At 51.0% G+C, this 17713-nt stretch overlaps 1 protein-coding gene across 1 annotated transcript in view; it reads right to left on the bottom strand.

The window, feature by feature from the left end:
- LOC127574354 (beta-galactosidase-like) overlaps positions 1-17713 on the bottom strand; it is a 38840-nt gene that overhangs the window by 5046 nt on the left and 16081 nt on the right. The window contains 11 exon segments of the mRNA XM_052023302.1: positions 4384-4406; positions 4409-4472; positions 4623-4697; positions 6042-6160; positions 6731-6771; positions 7352-7473; positions 8137-8195; positions 8864-9044; positions 9409-9503; positions 14723-14783; positions 15053-15203. Coding sequence (XP_051879262.1) covers positions 4384-4406; positions 4409-4472; positions 4623-4697; positions 6042-6160; positions 6731-6771; positions 7352-7473; positions 8137-8195; positions 8864-9044; positions 9409-9503; positions 14723-14783; positions 15053-15203 — 991 coding nt within the window.

Below are 17713 nucleotides of genomic sequence, written 5' to 3'. Positions count from 1 at the left end.
AACCCCTCACCTGGGACGTTCACCAGGTGAACAGGTGAGCCAATCCACTGATCCCACACCCACACCATCCGTTTCTCAGCCCGCTCCATCTGCCTCCGTGTGTCTGCAGCTTCCCTTAAACCATCTGCTCCTCCCCATCATCCTCTTACAGTGTGTCCACGTTCCTCACGCCCAGGAGACAGAGCTTCCTCCTCAAGTCCCAATCCGATTGTTTGGTGATGGTTTAATATTGATGGTCTGATTCATATCAGCTCCAAATGAAACCACCTTGCCCACATCTAACTTTCAAACCCCTCAATGTCTTCAAACACCCTATTGGTCAGTTCACTTTAGAGAAAGGGCCCTGCCTGTTTAACCGCAGACCTGATACCAGCCAATTCGACACCATCACCGGGTCCGGACCAGCCAATCAGCTGTCCTCCTTTGCAGCACCGGGTCCGGACTATCCAATCAGCTGTCCTCCTTTGCAGCACCGGGTCCGGACCATCCAATCAGCTGTCCTCCTTTCCCTCACTCATTACCCTATCCCACGCCAGCCCTGAAGGCTAACTTTGGTGCCTTTGCCCCAACTTGATTGCTGTGTCTCACCACGAGGCGCCTTCTCTATCAACCCTACACCACTGGCACCCAGCTTCTCTTCCCCGCCCTCACAAACCCACATCGTTTCCTCGCCTCCACCCCTACCATTCCCCAGTAACCTGTCCCAGGAAACCCCCCCCATCTCCAGCCTCCCCTCCCTCGTCCTTGACTGTGATTTACCTCCCAAATACTCCTCCATCCTTCACAGAACTCCAGGTCTGAATCTCTCCAGGACACAGGGCTGCCCAGCAGGTGAGCATGTTGATCTCTCCCTCTTCATTCGCTGACCTGCCTGCAGCCTCTGGCAGGGAGACCACACTCACCCCACGGTGGGTCCGCTCTCTGCTGGGACTCACCCCATGGTGGCTCCACTCTGCTGGGGCCACAATCACCCCATTCTGGGCATGAACCAGCACCGAGTACCTATCACTGTCCACCCCAGCCTCACACTGCCTTAGAATAGAATAGAATAGAATAGAATAGAATAGAATAGACAATAGGAGCAGAAGTAGACCATTCGGCCCTTCGAGTCTGCACCGCCATTTTGAGATCATGGCTGATCCTCAACAATCAATATCCTGTTCCTGCCTTGTCCCCATATCCCTTGATTCCCCTATCTATAAGAAATCTATCTAGCCCCTTCTTGAAAGTGCCCAGAGAATTGGCCTCCACTGCCCTCTGAGGCAGTGCATTCCACAAATTCACAACCCTCTGGGAGAAGAAGTTTTTCCTCACCTCTGTCCTAAATGGCCTAGCCCTTATTCTTAAATCATGCCCCCTGGTCCTGGACTTCCCCAACATCTGGAACATATTTCCTGTCTCTATCTTGTCCAATCCCTTAATAATCCTGTATGCTTCAATCAGATCCCCTCTCAATCTTCTCAATTCCAGCGTGTACAATCCCAGTCTCTCCAACCTCTCAGCATAAGACAGTCCCGACATCCCCGGAATTAACCTCGTAAACCTACGCTGCACGCCCTCTATAGCCAGGATATCCTTCCTTAACCCTGGAGACCAAAACTGTACACAATACTCCAGGAGGTGGTCACCAGGGCCCTGTACAAATGCAAAAGAATCTCTTTGCTTTTGTACTCAATTCCCCTTGTAATACAGGCCAACATTCCATTAGCCTTCATCACTGCCTGCTGCACTTGCTCATTCACTTATAAAAAGTATAAAAATTAAAAAAAATAAAATATATATATAACATTCACTTTCAGTGACTGATGAACAAGGACTCCTAGATCCCTTTGTATTTCCCCCTTACCTAACTCCACACCATTCAGGTAATAATCCGCCTACCTGTTCCTGCTCCCAAAGTGGATAACCTCACCTTATCCACATTAAACTCCATCTGCCAAGTGTCTGCCCACTTACCCAACCTATCCAAATCACCTTGAATTCTCCTAACTTCCTCTACACATGTCGCACTGCCACCCAACTTTGTATCATCAGCAAACTTGCTAATGTTATTCACAATGCCTTCATCCAAATCATCAACATAGATCGTAAACAGCTGCGGTCCCAGCACCGAGCCCTGTTGTACCCCACTAGTCACGGCCTGCCTTTCACCCCTACCCTTTGTTTCCTATCCGACAACCAGTTTTCTTTCCATGTTAATACCCGCCCCCCAATTCCATGAGCCCTAATTTTACCCAACAATCTCCTGTGCAGCACTTTATCAAATACCTTATGAATGTCTAGGTATACAACATCCACTGAATCTCCCTCGTCTATTTTCCTGGTTACATCCTCATATAACGCATGTAGATTAGTCAAGCATGATTTGCCCTTGGTAAATCCATGTTACTCGACCCAATCCTATCATTGCTATCCAAATATGCCGCTATTTCATCCTTAATAATGGAGTCTAGCATCTTCCCCACCACAGATGTTAGGCTAACTGGACGATAGTTCCCCGTTTTCTACCTCCCTCCTTTCTTAAAAATGGGATAACATTAGCCATTCTCCAATCCTCAGGAACTGACCCCGAATCTAAGGAACATCGGAAAATGATCACCAATGCATCCACAATTTCTAGAGCCACCTCCTTTAGGACCCTGGGATGCAGACCATCTGGACCTGGGGATGTGTCAGTCTTCAGCCCCATTAGCCTACCCATCACCATTTCTTTCCTAATGTCAATCCACTTCAGTTCCTCTGTCACCCTCTTCCTTTTGTCCATCCTTACCTCTGGGAGATTTCTTAAGTCTTCCCCCGTGAAGACAGATCCAAAGTACTTATTAAATTCGACTGCCACCTCCCTGTTTCCCATAATAATTTCACCCGATTTGGTCTTCAAGGGCCCAACATTGTTCCTAACTAACTTCTTTCCCTTCACATACCTAAAAAGCTTTTGCTATCCTCCTTATATTCCTGGCTAGCCTGCCTTCGTACCTCATTTTTTCTTCCTGAATTACCTTTTTAGTTAATTCTGCTGCACCTTAAAAATTTCCCAATCTTCTATCTTCCCACTCAGCTTGGCTCTGCCATACTTCTTCCTTTTTTCACAATGCTATCTCTGACTTCCTTTGTCAGCCACGGTGGCCCCTTTCCCCTCTTTGAGTCTTTCCTTCTCTGGGGAATAAACTGATCCTGCACCTTGTGCATTACTCCCAAGAATACCTGCCATCGCTGTTCCATTGACAATTCTGCTAGGATGCCCGTCCAGTCAACTTTACCCAGCTCCTCTCTCATGGCTCCATAGTCTCCTTTGTTCAACTCCAAAATTGACCCTTCTGATTTGCCCTTTTCCCTCTCCAATTGCAGATAAAAACTTATCATGTTATGGTCACTACCTCCCAATGGCTCCTTTACTTCGAGTTCTCTTATCAAATCCTACTCATTACACAGCACTAAATCCAGAATAGCCCTCTCCCTGGTCGGCTGTCGTACCAGCTGCTCCAAGAATGCATCCCGGAGGCACTCTATAAACTCCCTTTCCTGGGGTCCAGTACCAGCCTGATTTTCCCAGTCCACTTGCATATTGAAATCCCCTTTAACTACTGTGACATTACCCTTGCCACATGCCAACATTAACTCACTAGTCAGCTTGCACCCAATATCCATGCCACCGTTCGGAGGCCTGTAGATAACACCCATTAGGTCTTTTTGCCCTTACAGTTCCCCACAGGTGCAGTAACACACTGGACCAGCAGCCAGAGCCCTGGGCAGTGCGTCAGTCATAAGTTCGAATCCCACCACGCAAGCCAGGGAATTTAAATAAATTTGGAATTTTAACAATTACCATCAAACTGCAGCTGACCTGAACACAGCACCCTGAGCAACCTGACCCACTATGGTTAATTACCCACTCAGGGCAACCGGGGATGGACAATAACTGGCTCGTCCCATTGACTGAGCAAACCAAGACCCACTCCCTCTGCACCGTCTCCAGAGCTCAGACCACTCGACAGGTGAGGTTGCACCTGACACCACAGCACCCACCCTACACCACCACTCGTCCCCACCCACCCGACACCCCACCCTACACCCCACCGGTCCCCACCCACCCGACACCCACCCATCCCCACCCCCTGCCCCTCCCACACCCATCCACACCCCCCCACCGCAGGTCACTGTGCAGGCACACCCCCTCCCCACCCACCCACGCAGGTCACGGTGCAGACACACCCCCTCCCCACCCACCCACCGCAGGTCACGGTGCAGACACACCCCTCCCCACCCACCCCCGCAGGTCACGGTGCACACACCCCCTCCCCACCCACCCACCGCAGGTCACGGTGCAGACACACCCCCTCCCCACCCACCCACCGCAGGTCACGGTGCAGACACACCCCCTACCTGTTTCATCTCCTCGAAGGTGGGGGGTATGTGGAGTTGGTGGCTCCGGTGGGGGACAGGAGGTACAGCAACTCCAGCACAGACCCCAACTGCAAGAGACAAGGCGGCAGTGAGGGGACGCACAGCCATGACACTGGCACCCGAGGGGCAAGGGGGCGAGGGGGCGAGGGGACTCCGGGGACAGGGGGACGAGGGGACAGGGGGGGCGAGGGGGCACAGGGACCCCGGGCAGTCCTCACCTTCGTCATGGCCACCCGGCCGTAGGCGAACTTTGGGGTGGGAGGGGGAAGCGGTCCCACTGGGATATCCCGGAACTGAGCACAGGAAGAGGGAGAAACATCAGAATTTTCTCAACTCCATTCTCCCACTTTCTCCCTGTAACCCTGAACCCCCTCACCGACCAAGAACCTTTGCCTTAAATGACTTGGTCTCCACAGCCGTCTATGGCAACAAATTCCACAGGTTCACCACCCTCTGGCTGAAGAAATTCCTCCTCACCTCAGTTCTAATGGGACGTCCCTTTGTTCTGAGGCTGTGCCCTCGGATCCCGGACTCTCCCACTGATGGAAACATCCTCTCCACGTCCACTCTATCCAGGCCTTTCAGTATCTGGTAGGTTTCAATGAGATTCCCCCTCATCCTCTGAACTCCATCAAGTACAGGCCCAGAGACATCAAACACTCCTCATACGTTAACCCTTTCATTCCTGGGATCATTCTTGTGAACCGCCTCCGGACCCTCTCCAGGGCCCAGCACATCCTTCCTTAGATATGGGGCACAAAATTGCTCACAATATTCCTAATGCAGTCTGACCAACATCTTATAAAGCCTCAGCAGTACATCCTTGCTTTTGTATTTTACAGACGTACGGGTTAGGAAGCTGTGGACACGCTATGTTGGCGCCGGAAGCGTGGCGACACTTGCGGGCTGCCCCAGAACACTCTACGCAAAAAAGATGCATTTCACTGTGTGGTTCGATGTACATGTGACTAAGTAAGATACCTTATCTCTTATACAGGGTCCCACGGGTACTGCCCTCCCCACCCCCTCTCCAATCAACAACCCCCACACCCTCCTCCCCCATACACATTCCATCCACACCCCTCACCCCACCCTCCACACTCCCTGTAAGGCAACACACCCCCACCCCCTCCCTCCGTAATACTCCCCACCCTTGCACACCCTCCACACCCTCCCCACTGCAGATTAACACCTGGTGCCACTAAGCAGTGGGATCTTGCTGTGCATAGATTGACTGGGTAACCAGTGGAAGTTATTTCTGTGGGTAAACGTGAATTTTACTGACTCAACATCACCTCCTCCTGGCCCCACCATGTCCACCTCCCGCTCCCCGCCGGTCCCCTGCCCCTCCTCCTGCCCCCCGCCCGTCCCCGCCCCCGCCTGACCCTCCCCCTCCCGCTCCCTGCCCGTCCCCTCGTCCCTCCTCCTGCCCCCCGCCCATCCCCTCCCCCTCCCCCGCCGTCCCCTCCTGCTCCCCGCCCCCTCCCCGCCCACCTCCCTCCCCATCCTGCTCCCTGCCCTCCCCCTCCTCCCACCCCCGCCCGTCCCCTCCCCTTCCTGCACCCCTCCAGTCCCCTCCCCCTCCGGCCTCCCTCCTGCCCCCCGCAGAGGTCTCCGGCACGGAATTCCTGCCGTACCTTGCCGATCACAGTCCGCACGGCGTGGTACTTCTCACGGATATCGCCAGCCTCAGACAGAGGGGCATCGTAATCGTAACTGGTGGTGATGGGGCGGTACTTGCTGTTGTAGTCAGCACCTGCACGTGGTGAGGGAGCCATTAGCTGGGACGTCATCACCCTCCCTCCCCTCTGCCCCACCTTCCCCTGCCCATCATCTTCCCCTCCTCTCTGCCCACCCTCCATCACCCTCCCCCTCTCCCCATCACTCTCCCTCTCTCCCCATCACCTTCCCCTCCCACACCCTCATCTCTCCATCACCTTCCCCTCCACTCTCCCCACCATCATTCTCCCCACTCCCCCCCCTCACCCTCCCCTCCCTCATCCCCTACACATTGCCCATCCCTCCCTTACGCTCGCCCAGACACACTCCCCTCTGTAGGAAGATGTGAGGACCAGACAATCCCATCCCTGACAGGCTGTCCCTGCCTCAGCCCACCGTCACTCTGACCAACCTGTACCCAGAGGTCCCTGACAAATCAGTGCGATCACCCACCTCAGCGTCGTCAGCCCCAGACTGCCCACCAACTCTCTGACTGCTCAAAACATCAGGCAAAGTCCCCCAGACCCAGAAGCGCCCATTACCTAGTGGAGGGGCCGGCTCAGCCCACTCCCAGGTCCCAACATGCAGCTGGCCAAGGACCACTCACCGTTCCAGAATCCAAAGTTGGTGCCCCCCTCAAACATGTACCTGAAAAGAGCAGAGCAGAACGCAGGGGTAGACCCAAAACCCAACATCAATGCCCACCAACCCGTTCCCCAACACCAATCCATCAATGCCCACTGACCCCCAACACCAACCGACCCATCAATGCCACTGACCCCAACACTGACCCAATGCCCACTGACCCCCAACACCAACTGACCCATCAATGCCCACTGACCCCCAACACCAATCACACCCATCAATGCCCACTGACCCCAACACCAACCAACCCAACCACACCTAATGTCAATGCCCACTGACCCCCAACACCAACCAACCCAATGCCCACTGACTCCAACACCAACCAACCCAACCACACCCAATGTCAATGCCCACTGACCCCAACACCAACCACACTCATCAATGCCCACTGACCCCCAACGCCCACTGGCCAGTGCCACAACACCAACTGACCAAACCATACCTCAACACATAGCAACCCCACCATCTTCACCCGACCAGTAGCCTGACCGGGAAGGGGAGGGAGGGAGGGAGGGAGCAGTGGGTGACTGAGAGTCAGTGAGCAGTCCCCCTTTGCACCCCATCCACTGGGCAATTCACGTACATGTTGACGCTGGCTCCAAGTTCCAACAGTTCCTGCAACATCTTGGTGACATTGGCGACAGGAATGACAGAATGTTCCACTCCCCAGTAGTCCAGCCACCCCACGTAAAACTCCGAGTTCACCTGGGCAACAAAGAACAAAATGTCTAAATTAAACACCCAGCAACAAGGCAGCTTGGGGACAACCTGCAGCAGCTCACCTAACCCTAGACTGTCATCTTGAAACCCCCTCCACCCACACCCCCCCAGCCACACACCCACCTCCCCCAACACACCCATTCCCCACACTCACACCCTCTGTTCCCCACACCACCATCCATTCCCCACCCCTCCCCCACCTATTTCCCTCCCCCCACACAAGCCATACCCAGCACCTCCCCCCAGCTGCACCTGTACGATCGGTATGCAAGACAAGTTTTTCCACTGTACCTCGGTACAAGTGACAATAATAAACCAATACCACCCCTCCCCAAACCCATCCCCATCACCCACCCATCACCCAAAGGCCTCCCTCCCCCAGCTCAGCTCAAACCTCCAGCCAACATTCAGCCCCTTCCCCAACCCAAGACCAACTCTCCACCCACCCCCATCCCAATGCTCCATCCCCTCCCCTCGTCTTCCAAATCATTTCCAATATCCAAACCCTTCTCAAGAGCCCCCACCACTAACCCATCAGCCTTCCTGAAACCAATGCCCAGGTTCATCCCCACCCCAGGGGTCTCCACACACCCATCCTCCAGACCCATGGCTGCCTCAGACCCTCCCACTCTCCCTCCCTCCTCTCACCAGTGGTCCACTTGGTTCAAACTGCCTCTGCACTTCAAATGAGGTGGTGACATCTTCAGCTGTGGGAGAATGCAGAGATCAGGGAGTGGTGTCAAAAGACAGGACGATTACAGAAAGACCCTCAATGATCAGAGGCCACAGAATGCGGCCACAACCCCGGACAGAGCCACTGGGCACAGGACTCCAGCAATAACCCTGGACACAGAAGAGACTGATTGGGTTCAGTGGGTAGGAACCCAGACTTGAGGCAGGAGGATGCTGGGATGGGGTGAATGATTTCTCCAACCCCTCCCCTGCATGGCCACTGAACGGAGGAGAAATGGACCACAGCACCACTGGAGACTGGCAGGGGTGGGGGGGGATGCGGGGGGCATGGGGGTGGGGAGATACTGGTGAAAGAGGAATCCAAGCACAGGTTGACTTAGCTGAGTGACCAGTCGCATCACTGAGGCAACACAACGTGACACCAGGAATGTGAGCAGATAGAAGGGGCTCTCACTGTCCGTCCTTCCTGACACCATGAACTTTACCTCAGGGGCAGGGTCCCAACCTCAGTTGTGCGTGTGTGTGCGCGTATGTGCGTGTGTCTCTCTCTCTGTGCCCCAGTGAGGGTCAGTGCGTGTGGGGGACTGTCCCCCCAGTGAGGGTCAGTATGTGTGGGACCCATCCCCCAGTGAGGGTCAGTGTGACGGATCATCCCCCAGTGAGGGTCAGAAAGACGACTTACTGGTGCCGAAGTCGATAGTGGCGTACATCCCCTGCAGCGTTCCACAGTTCAGCTCCTGTACCCGGTTGCCATCGGTGGTGAACAAGAGCACCTCAGGGCCCAGCACGGTTCGGGTGATGTTGTGGAGATGTCGCAGGTAGTTGTAGTCGCAGGTGAAGTAACTGCCATACTCGTTCTCCACCTACAGGGGGGCACAGACAGCATTGACCACACACCGTGGGGGGGGGGGGCAGAGATTGGTGGTGGGGAGGGGGAGTCGGTGGATAGACAGAGGGGTGGCTCAGTAGGGGAAGGGGGAGGGTCGCTGAGGGGAGCAGGAGGGGGAAGGCAATGGGTGTCAGCTCCCCTGCACACTGATGATGGGGAGAGGGGGGAGGGTCAATGGGGTGGGTGGGGAGGGGGCTCCCTCACTTGCACACTGATGATGGGGAGAGGGGGGAGGGTCAATGGGGTGGGTGGGGAGGGGGCTCCCTCACTTGCACACTGATGATGGGGAGGGGGGAGGATCAGTGAGAGGGGAGAGGGGTGAGGGGGGTGTCAGTCACCTGCACACTGATGATGGGTCCTCCATTCTGGTACAGGAAAGGCTTCATCTTCGGCAGCAGAACTTCAAACCATCTATCCACGGCTGCCAAGTATCCTGAGGGAAATGAGACCGGACACTCGGAAACAAAGGGATCAGACAAATTCAACATGGATTCAACAAGGGCACATGGTGTGTGACAGACTAGCCAGGCTTTGGGATGTCCCTGGTACAGTACAGAAGGGAGACATAGTGTGAGGCCCAGACTGGATGGTGTGAACCGGGTCAGGTGACAGATCTCTCAGTGGGTGAGGATTTGGGGGACAGTGACCACCGCTCCCTAACCTTAAGCATTGTCATGGACAAGGAGAGAAGCAGAGAGGACGGGAAGATATTTAACTGGGGAAGGCAAATTATGAGGCTATAAGGCTAGAACTTGAGAGTGTAAATTGGGATAACATTTTACTATGCAGATGTGGTCATTGTTCAGGGATCTCTTGCAGGATGTTAGGGATAAATTTGTCCCGGTGAGGCAGAGAAAGAATGGCAGGGTGAAGGAACCATGGGTGACAAGAGAGGTGGAACAACTAGTTAGGAAGAAGAAGGCAGCATACATAAGTTGTAAGCAGCAAGGATCAGATAGGGCTCATGAGGAATATAGGGTAGCAAGGAGGGAACTTGCAGAAGGTGCTGAGGAGAGCAAGAAGGGGACATGAAAACGCCTTGGCGATTAGGGTTAAGGATAATATCCCAAGGATTTTTTTCACGAACATGAAGAGCAGAAGGATGACCAGAGTAAATGTAGGTTGATTAAGGACAAAGGTGGGAAGATGTGCATGGAAGCTGCGGAAGTGGGTGACATTCTCAATGATAATTTCTCTTCAGTATTCACCAAGGAGAGGGGCCTTGATGACGCTGAGTACAGTGTTGATAAGGTTAATGTTCTGGAGCATGTAGATATCAAGAGAGAGGATGTGTTGGAGCTGTTAGAAAATATTAGGACAGGTAAGTCCCCGGGGCCTGACAGAATATTCGCCAGGCTGTTCCGCGAGGCGAGGGAAGAGATTGCTGAGCCATTGACTAGGATCTTTGAGTCCTTGTTGACCACAGGAATGGTACTGGAGGAATGGAGGGTGGCAAATAGAAACATAGAAAACCTACAGCGCAATACAGGCCCTTCAGCCCACAAAGCTGTGCCGAACATGTCCCTACCTTAGAAGTTACTAGGCTTACCCATAGCCTTCTATTTTTCTAAGCTCCATGTACCGATCCAACAGTCTCTGAAAAGGCTCTATCATATCTGCCTCCACCTTCGTTTCCGGCAGCCCATTCCCCTCACTCACCACTCTCTGAGTAAAAAACTTACCCCTGACATCTCCTCTTATGTTGTCCCCTTATTCAAAAAGGTAGTAGGGATAGTCCAGGGAATTAGACCAGTGAGCCTTATATGGTGGGCAAGCTGTTGGAAAGGTTTCTAAGAGATAGGATCTATGAGCATTTAGAGAATCATGGACTGATTAGGGACAGCCAGCGTGGCTTTCTGAAGGGAAGATCATGTCTCACAAGCCTGATAGGGTTCTTTGAGGAGGTGACCAGGAAGATTGATGAGGGTAGTGCAGTGGATGTGGTCTACATGGATTTTAGTAAGGCGTTTGACAAAGTTCCACATGGTAGGCTTCTTCAGAAGGTCAGAGGGCATGGGATCCAAGGGAGCCTGGCCGTGTGGATTCAGAATTGGCTTGCCTGTAGAAAGCAGAGGGTTGTGGTGGAGGGAGTGCATTCGGATTGGAGGGCTGTGACTAGTGGTGTCCCACAAGGATCAGTTCTGGGACCTCTACTTTTCGTGATATTTATTAATGATTTGGATGAGGGGGTGGAAGGGCGGGTTAACAAGTTTGCAGATGACACAAAGGTCGGTTGTGTTGTGGATAGTGTGGAGGGCTGTTGGAGCTTGCAGAGGGATATTGATAGGATATACAGCTGGGCCAAGAAGTGGCAGATGGAGTTCAATCCAAAGAAGTGTGAGGTGGTTCACTTTGGAAGGACAAACTCCAAGGTAGAGTACAAGATTAATGGCAGGATACTGGGTAGTGTGGAGGAGCAGAGGAATCTGGGGGTTCATATCCACAGATGCTTAAGAGCCACGAGGTAATGATGCAGCTCTACAAAACTCTGGTTAGACCACACTTGGAGTACTGTGTCCAGTTCTGGTCACCTCATTATAGGAAGGATGTGGAAGCATTGGAAAGGGTGCAGAGGAGATTTACCAGGATGCTGCCTGGTTTGGAGAGTACGGATTATGAGGAGAGACTAAGGGACCTAGGGCTTTACTCTTTGGAGAGGAGGAGGATGAGGGGAGACTTGATAGAGGTGTGCAAAATATTAAGAGGAATAGATAGAGTGGACAGCCAGCGCTTCTTTCCCAGGGCACCAATGCTCAATACAAGAGGGCATGGCTTTAAAGTAATGGGTGGGAAGTTCAAAGGAGATATCAGAGGGAGGTTTTTCACCCAGAGAGTGGTTGGTGCATGGAATGAGCTGCCTGGGGTAGTGGTGGAGGCAGGTACTTTGGTCAAGTTCAAGAGATTGTTAGATAAGCATATGGAGGAATTTAAAATAGAGGGATATGTGGGAGGAAGGGGTTAGATAGGCTTAGGTGTGGTTTGAAGGTCTGCATGATGGGCCGAAGGGCCTGTATTGTGCTGTATTGTTCTATGGTTCTATGGGATCAGGGCAGGTACTGGTGTGAGGCGCAGGGACAGACAGCAAACGGTCTCTGAAATAAATACATACACTGAAATAAATACATACACTGACATAAAAACTGAAACTGCTCCGTCCACCACTCCTCCACCCACTCCCAAGTATACAGTAATTGGCAGGACCTTCAGGGGCACTGATGTACAGAGGGATCTTGTGATGCAAGTCCATAGCTCCCTGGAAGTGGCAACATGTGGATGGGGTGGTAAAGAAGGCGTACAGCATGCTTGCCTTCATCAGCTGGGGTGGTGAGTATAGAAATCAGGAAGTCATATTGCAGCTGTATAAAACTTTGGTCGCCACGTTACAGGAAGGATGTGGAGGCTTTGGAGAGGATGCAGAAGAGGTTCACCAGGATGCTGCCTGGATTAAAGAGTACTAACTATAAGGAGATATTGGACAAATTTACATTGTTTTCTCTGGAGCATTGGAGACCGAGGGGAGACCTGATAAGAAGTTTAAAAAATTATGGGAGGCCTAGATAGACAATCTGAGTCTTCTTCCCAGTGTGGAAATGTCAAATAGTTCAGGATATAGGTTTAAGGTGATGTATGTCGGGTCCTGGGGTCCTCATCGGGTCCTGGGGATTTATCACGTTGTGGTTCCATTAATTTCTGAATATTAAGTATTTTAAATATCTGAGCTCATTCACTCTCGACCTGTAGTTCTCCTCTACTTCCAGAAAGTTTTATTTGTTCTTCCTTTAAGATAAACAAAATATTTGTTTACTTTCTGTCACTTTCTTTTCCCCAATATAACGTCTCCTGTCTCAGCCTTTCAGGGACTGACATTCTTTTACTGATCTTTTCCTTTTGATGTCTCCACAGAAGCGTTTAGTTTTCATGTTGCTCACTGACCTATTTGTGTACACCACCTGTCATTTCATCGCCTTCATCACCTCTGCCGAATTCTGACATTTCCACAACCTTTTGGTTCGCTGCTTTTCTTGGCAACATTCCAAGTCTTTCCCTTTGATCTAATACACTTCCCGACCATGGCTGCACCATTTGCTCTGCAACTTTTTGGTCTCAGGAAAAGGACTAGGTTTTGCTTGTCCTTTCTAATGTACTCATTCTTTAAAACTTAGCTGTTGCTAGTTTACTGTCGTACCTCGATGTAACTTCTCCCATAACCAGCTCATGCCTCATACCTCTAGTTTGGTTTATTTAGATTGAACTTAATCTCTTTCAATTCTTCTATAAAATTTTACCATATTACAGAATTACAAACAAGGGGATATATCTACAAAATGAGGGGCCACTCACTTAAAACTGATGTGCATAGAGATTTCTTCTCTCAGAGGGGGGTGAATCTCTAGAATTCTCTGCCCCCAAGGGTGGTGGAGGCCAGATTATTGGATATATTTAAGGTAAGTATTTGGAAGGTTGTGCAATTGAGGGCTCTGGGGAACTGGCACAGAAGTTGTGGAGGCCAATGTAGATCTGAAGGGGACCTTCATCAGCCTAGAATGGCAAGTACATGGAATGCACTGCCTCAGAGACTAGTGGAAGCAGAGTCAGCGACAGCATTAAGATGTGTCTACACGAGAACTTGAATCACCCAGGCAGAGAGGGCTACGGGCCAAGTGCTGGGAATGGGATTAGTACAGATGGGTGCCCACTGATTGGTGTGGACATGCTGGGCTGAATGGCCTGTTTCTGTGTTGTACAAGATCACCCGTGGTCACACTGAATGGTGGGATAGGCTTGAGGAGCCTAGTAGCCTAATCCAGTTCCTGTTTACTTGTGTTCACTGTTCCCTAAAGACCCTGTAACTATCAGAGTAACTAACCTGTTCTCAGTACACAATACAAGATCCATATTAACATGTTCCCTCCTTGTTACATGCTGCTCTAATTACCCTGCGTTACCACGACTGTTGGGTTCATATCAGTTAGGTATTCATGAAAGGGAAATGGAGGAGCTCCCAACTCTAGACCCCGATGGGTGTTGGCGAAGGTGAAGGGCAGGAAGAGGCCCAAAGTAGAAGGGTGGCTAGAGAGATGCCAGAAGCTCCAGACCACAGAAGCCTGGAGAGCAAAAGGTACAGGGGCAAAACAAAGAAGGAAATTAGAAAGGCAAACGGGATTCATAGTTGCTGTCACAATCTGTACTGGAAGAAGGCAAGTCCACACCATCCCCACTCTGTGCTACTTTCTTCAATTCCCACCCGAGATGTGCAGTGACTGACAGAGCCAGTGTTTACTTTCCTTCCCCAGACTCTCTACCTCCTGAATTCTGCCTCCGATCTCCTGCACCCTCACTGCTCTCCAGTCCTCCAACAGTCCTTTCAATCACCACTGCCACACTCATCCTTTGCCGGAATTCCCATAACCAGGCAGGTTGTTCCCAATGCTCCCTGTTACGAGCCCTGTGCTCTGTATCCCTCACTTCCCACACGTCGTGCATCACCCAGAGACACTCCAAGCCCAGCCTGCATTTCCCCTCCCGATTCCAAGCTGTTCTTTACTCTGGGGCCACCCACCTCTTCTCTTCACTAATGCTTTGTCCTGGAACCCCACCCAACGTCGATCTCTGACCTAGTGCCCAGCATCCCAGTTAGCAGAGATATCTTACTTTCATCAGATGATCGTAAACTGATCGTTGAATTCTGCAGGAGCCAGGCTGGGAGACCACCCTGAAAGCAGAAGTTATAAGACTCAAAACTACAAACTCAAGAGCAGTGCATTGTGATCTGAATCCAACGCAGGAGATAAAGCTCCATGGACCTTTGAAGCCTGCCCCGGGAGGTGGGGAGTCCTCAGCCCCACCCTAGGCCACTAGTCTCTCCTGCTCCCAGAAGCAGTCCCACTCCCAGCACCCTATCTTGCTCCTTATCCTGTCCCAGGTGCCCCCGCCTGCCCAACTTGGTTCCTGGGAAGACCAGGACACATCTCCAGAACTCACCAGGTCCCACTCTGCACAGATGTACGGTCCAGGACGCAGAATGACCAGCAGACCTGTCTCCTGGGCAAGGCGGAGGAAACTTTCAATGTCCCTGGACTTGGTGAAGTCGAACACCCCTGGTGTCATTTCATGGTAATTCCAGGCCACGAACCTGGGAGGGGAGGAGAAAGTACAGAGACATGCCACTAATTATTCACAAACCTGGTGCCTCTTCGAACTATCACACACCAACAGTGCAGAGCATCCTCAACACCAGAAGAGGGTTACAGACTGGACTCTCATTGAGAGAAATGCTGTTTGTGGAGAACAGCTAGACTAAACACAGGGGTACTCCAAATGCACCACCCTCATGGACTTTGAGTGTTTATTTATACAAACACAGAAACAGACCAGTACAGCACAGGAACAGGCCCTTCGGCCCACCATGTCTGTGCCGACCATGAAGTCAATTAAAACTGCACATTTGCCTGCACGCTCCATATCCCTCCATTCCCTGCCTGTCTGAATGCCTCTTAATGTTGTTATCATATCTGCATCCACCACCTCCCTGGCAGTGGGTTCCAAGCACCTACCACTCTGTAAAAACCTTGCCTCGCAAATCACCTTAACCCTATGCCCTCAAGTATTTGACATTTCAACCCTGGGAAAAAGACCCTATCCTATCTATGCCTCTCATAATTTATACACTTCTATCAGGTCTCCCCTCAGCCACCGACACTCCAAAGAAAGCAATCCAAGTTTGACCAACCTCTCCTTATTGCTTAAATACTCCAGTCTAGGCAACATCCTGATGAACCTCTTCTGTACCTTCTCCAAAGCCTCCACATCGTCCCTGCAATGGGGCGACCAGAATTGCACACAATACTCCAAGTGCAGCCTAACCAAAGTTTTATACAGCTGCAACATTTTCCCTTTTATAGTCAATGCCCCGATCGATGAAGTGTACGGCTTCCCTACCACCTGATCTACTTGTGTCGCCATATTTAGGGGGCTTTAGACTTACACCCGAAGATCCTTCTGTCCTTCAATGCACCCAAGAGTCCTGCTGTTTACATCACATTTGTCTGGATTAAGCTCCATCTGCCATTTCTTTGCCCATATTTCCAACTGATCTCTATCCTGCTGTATCTTTTGACAACCTTCCTCACTGTCCACCAATTTTCACGTCATCTGCACTTACAAATCAGACCACCTACATTTTCATCCAAATCAATAACATACATTGCAACCAACAGAGGTCCCAGCGCTGATCCCTGTGGAACACCACTGGTCACAGACCTCCAGCCAGAGAAATATCCCTCTACCACTACCTACTGTCTCCTATGACCAAACCAATTTTGTATGCAACTTACCATGGATCCAAGATTTATTACTAAATCTAGTTAACTTACTCATAAAGTTACATTCTTTTAACTTTGTCAAGTCTAGGCAAGGATATACACAATGACAGGTAGGGACCCAAGGTGTACTGAGGAAACAGAGGGACTTCAGTGTATAACTCCAAGATTCTCTGAAGACAGCAGCACAGGTAGATAAGATGAGCCTGTGAGATAATGGCCATCATTAGCTGGGTACCAGAATATAAGAGCAAGGATATTATAGTATATCTAAATAAAACATTATTTAAGGCAAAGCTGGAGTATTATGTGCTGTTCTGGTCACCACTTGCAGTGGCGAGGGTGCAGAGGAGGTTCACCAGGACGTTGCCTAGGATGGAGCGGTTCAGTTATGAAGAGATACTGTATTGGAGTTTTCCTTGGAGCAGAGGAGACTGAGGGGGAACCTGATTGAGGTATACAAGTTACAAGGGGCAAAAATAGAGAGAAGAGTGAAAAACATTTCAAGTTATAGTTTAATGGAAGGGCCCTGGAGAGTGTTATGGAACAGAGGGACCTGGAGTGCAAGTGTATAGTTCACTGAAAGCAGCATCACATGTAAACAGGGTAGTGAAGAAGGCATTTGGCACACTGGCCTTCATCAGGGGAACCAGTGTTACAGCAGATAGTGAGGTAGAAGAGGAAAAAGGTCATGCGAGGACAGAAATCAAAGGTTTGTACGTGATAGAAATGTTCTCAGGTGCATCTATTTCAATGCAAGGAGTATTGTAGGTAAGGCAGATGAGCTTAGGGCGTGGATTGGCACATGGGATTATAGCATTATTGCTATTAGTGAGTCTTGGTTCACAAGATCACAAGGGAGCAGAAGCAGGCCATTCGGCCCATTGAGTCTGCTCCAAGGAAAGGGAAATAGAAATGAGAAATGGGGAATGGGGGAAGAAGAAAAAAAAACTATTCTAATCCCAATTTCCGGCCTTATCCCCATATCCCTTGATATCCTGACTATTTAGATATCTATCTATCTCCTCCTTGAACGTCCCCACTGATCTGGCCTCCACTGCTGTACATGGCAAGGAGTTCCACAAATTCACCACCCTCTGGCTAAAGAAATTTTTCCTCATCTCTGTTTTGAAACTGTACCCTCTAATTCTAAGATTGTGCCCTCTGGTCCTGGACTCACCCACCAAGGGAAACAGCCTAGCCACATCTTCTCTGTCCTTTCCTATCAATATTTTAAATGTCGCTATGAGGTCCCCTCTCATTCTTCTGTACTCCAGCGAGTACAGTCCAAGAGCCGACAAACGCTCCTCATACGTAAGCCCTT

This window comes from Pristis pectinata, chromosome 1, assembly GCF_009764475.1.
Source record: "Pristis pectinata isolate sPriPec2 chromosome 1, sPriPec2.1.pri, whole genome shotgun sequence".
Lineage (NCBI taxonomy): Eukaryota > Metazoa > Chordata > Chondrichthyes > Rhinopristiformes > Pristidae > Pristis > Pristis pectinata.
The sequence above is the reverse complement of the archived record's forward strand: the minus strand, read 5'-3'. Positions and strand labels throughout refer to the sequence as shown.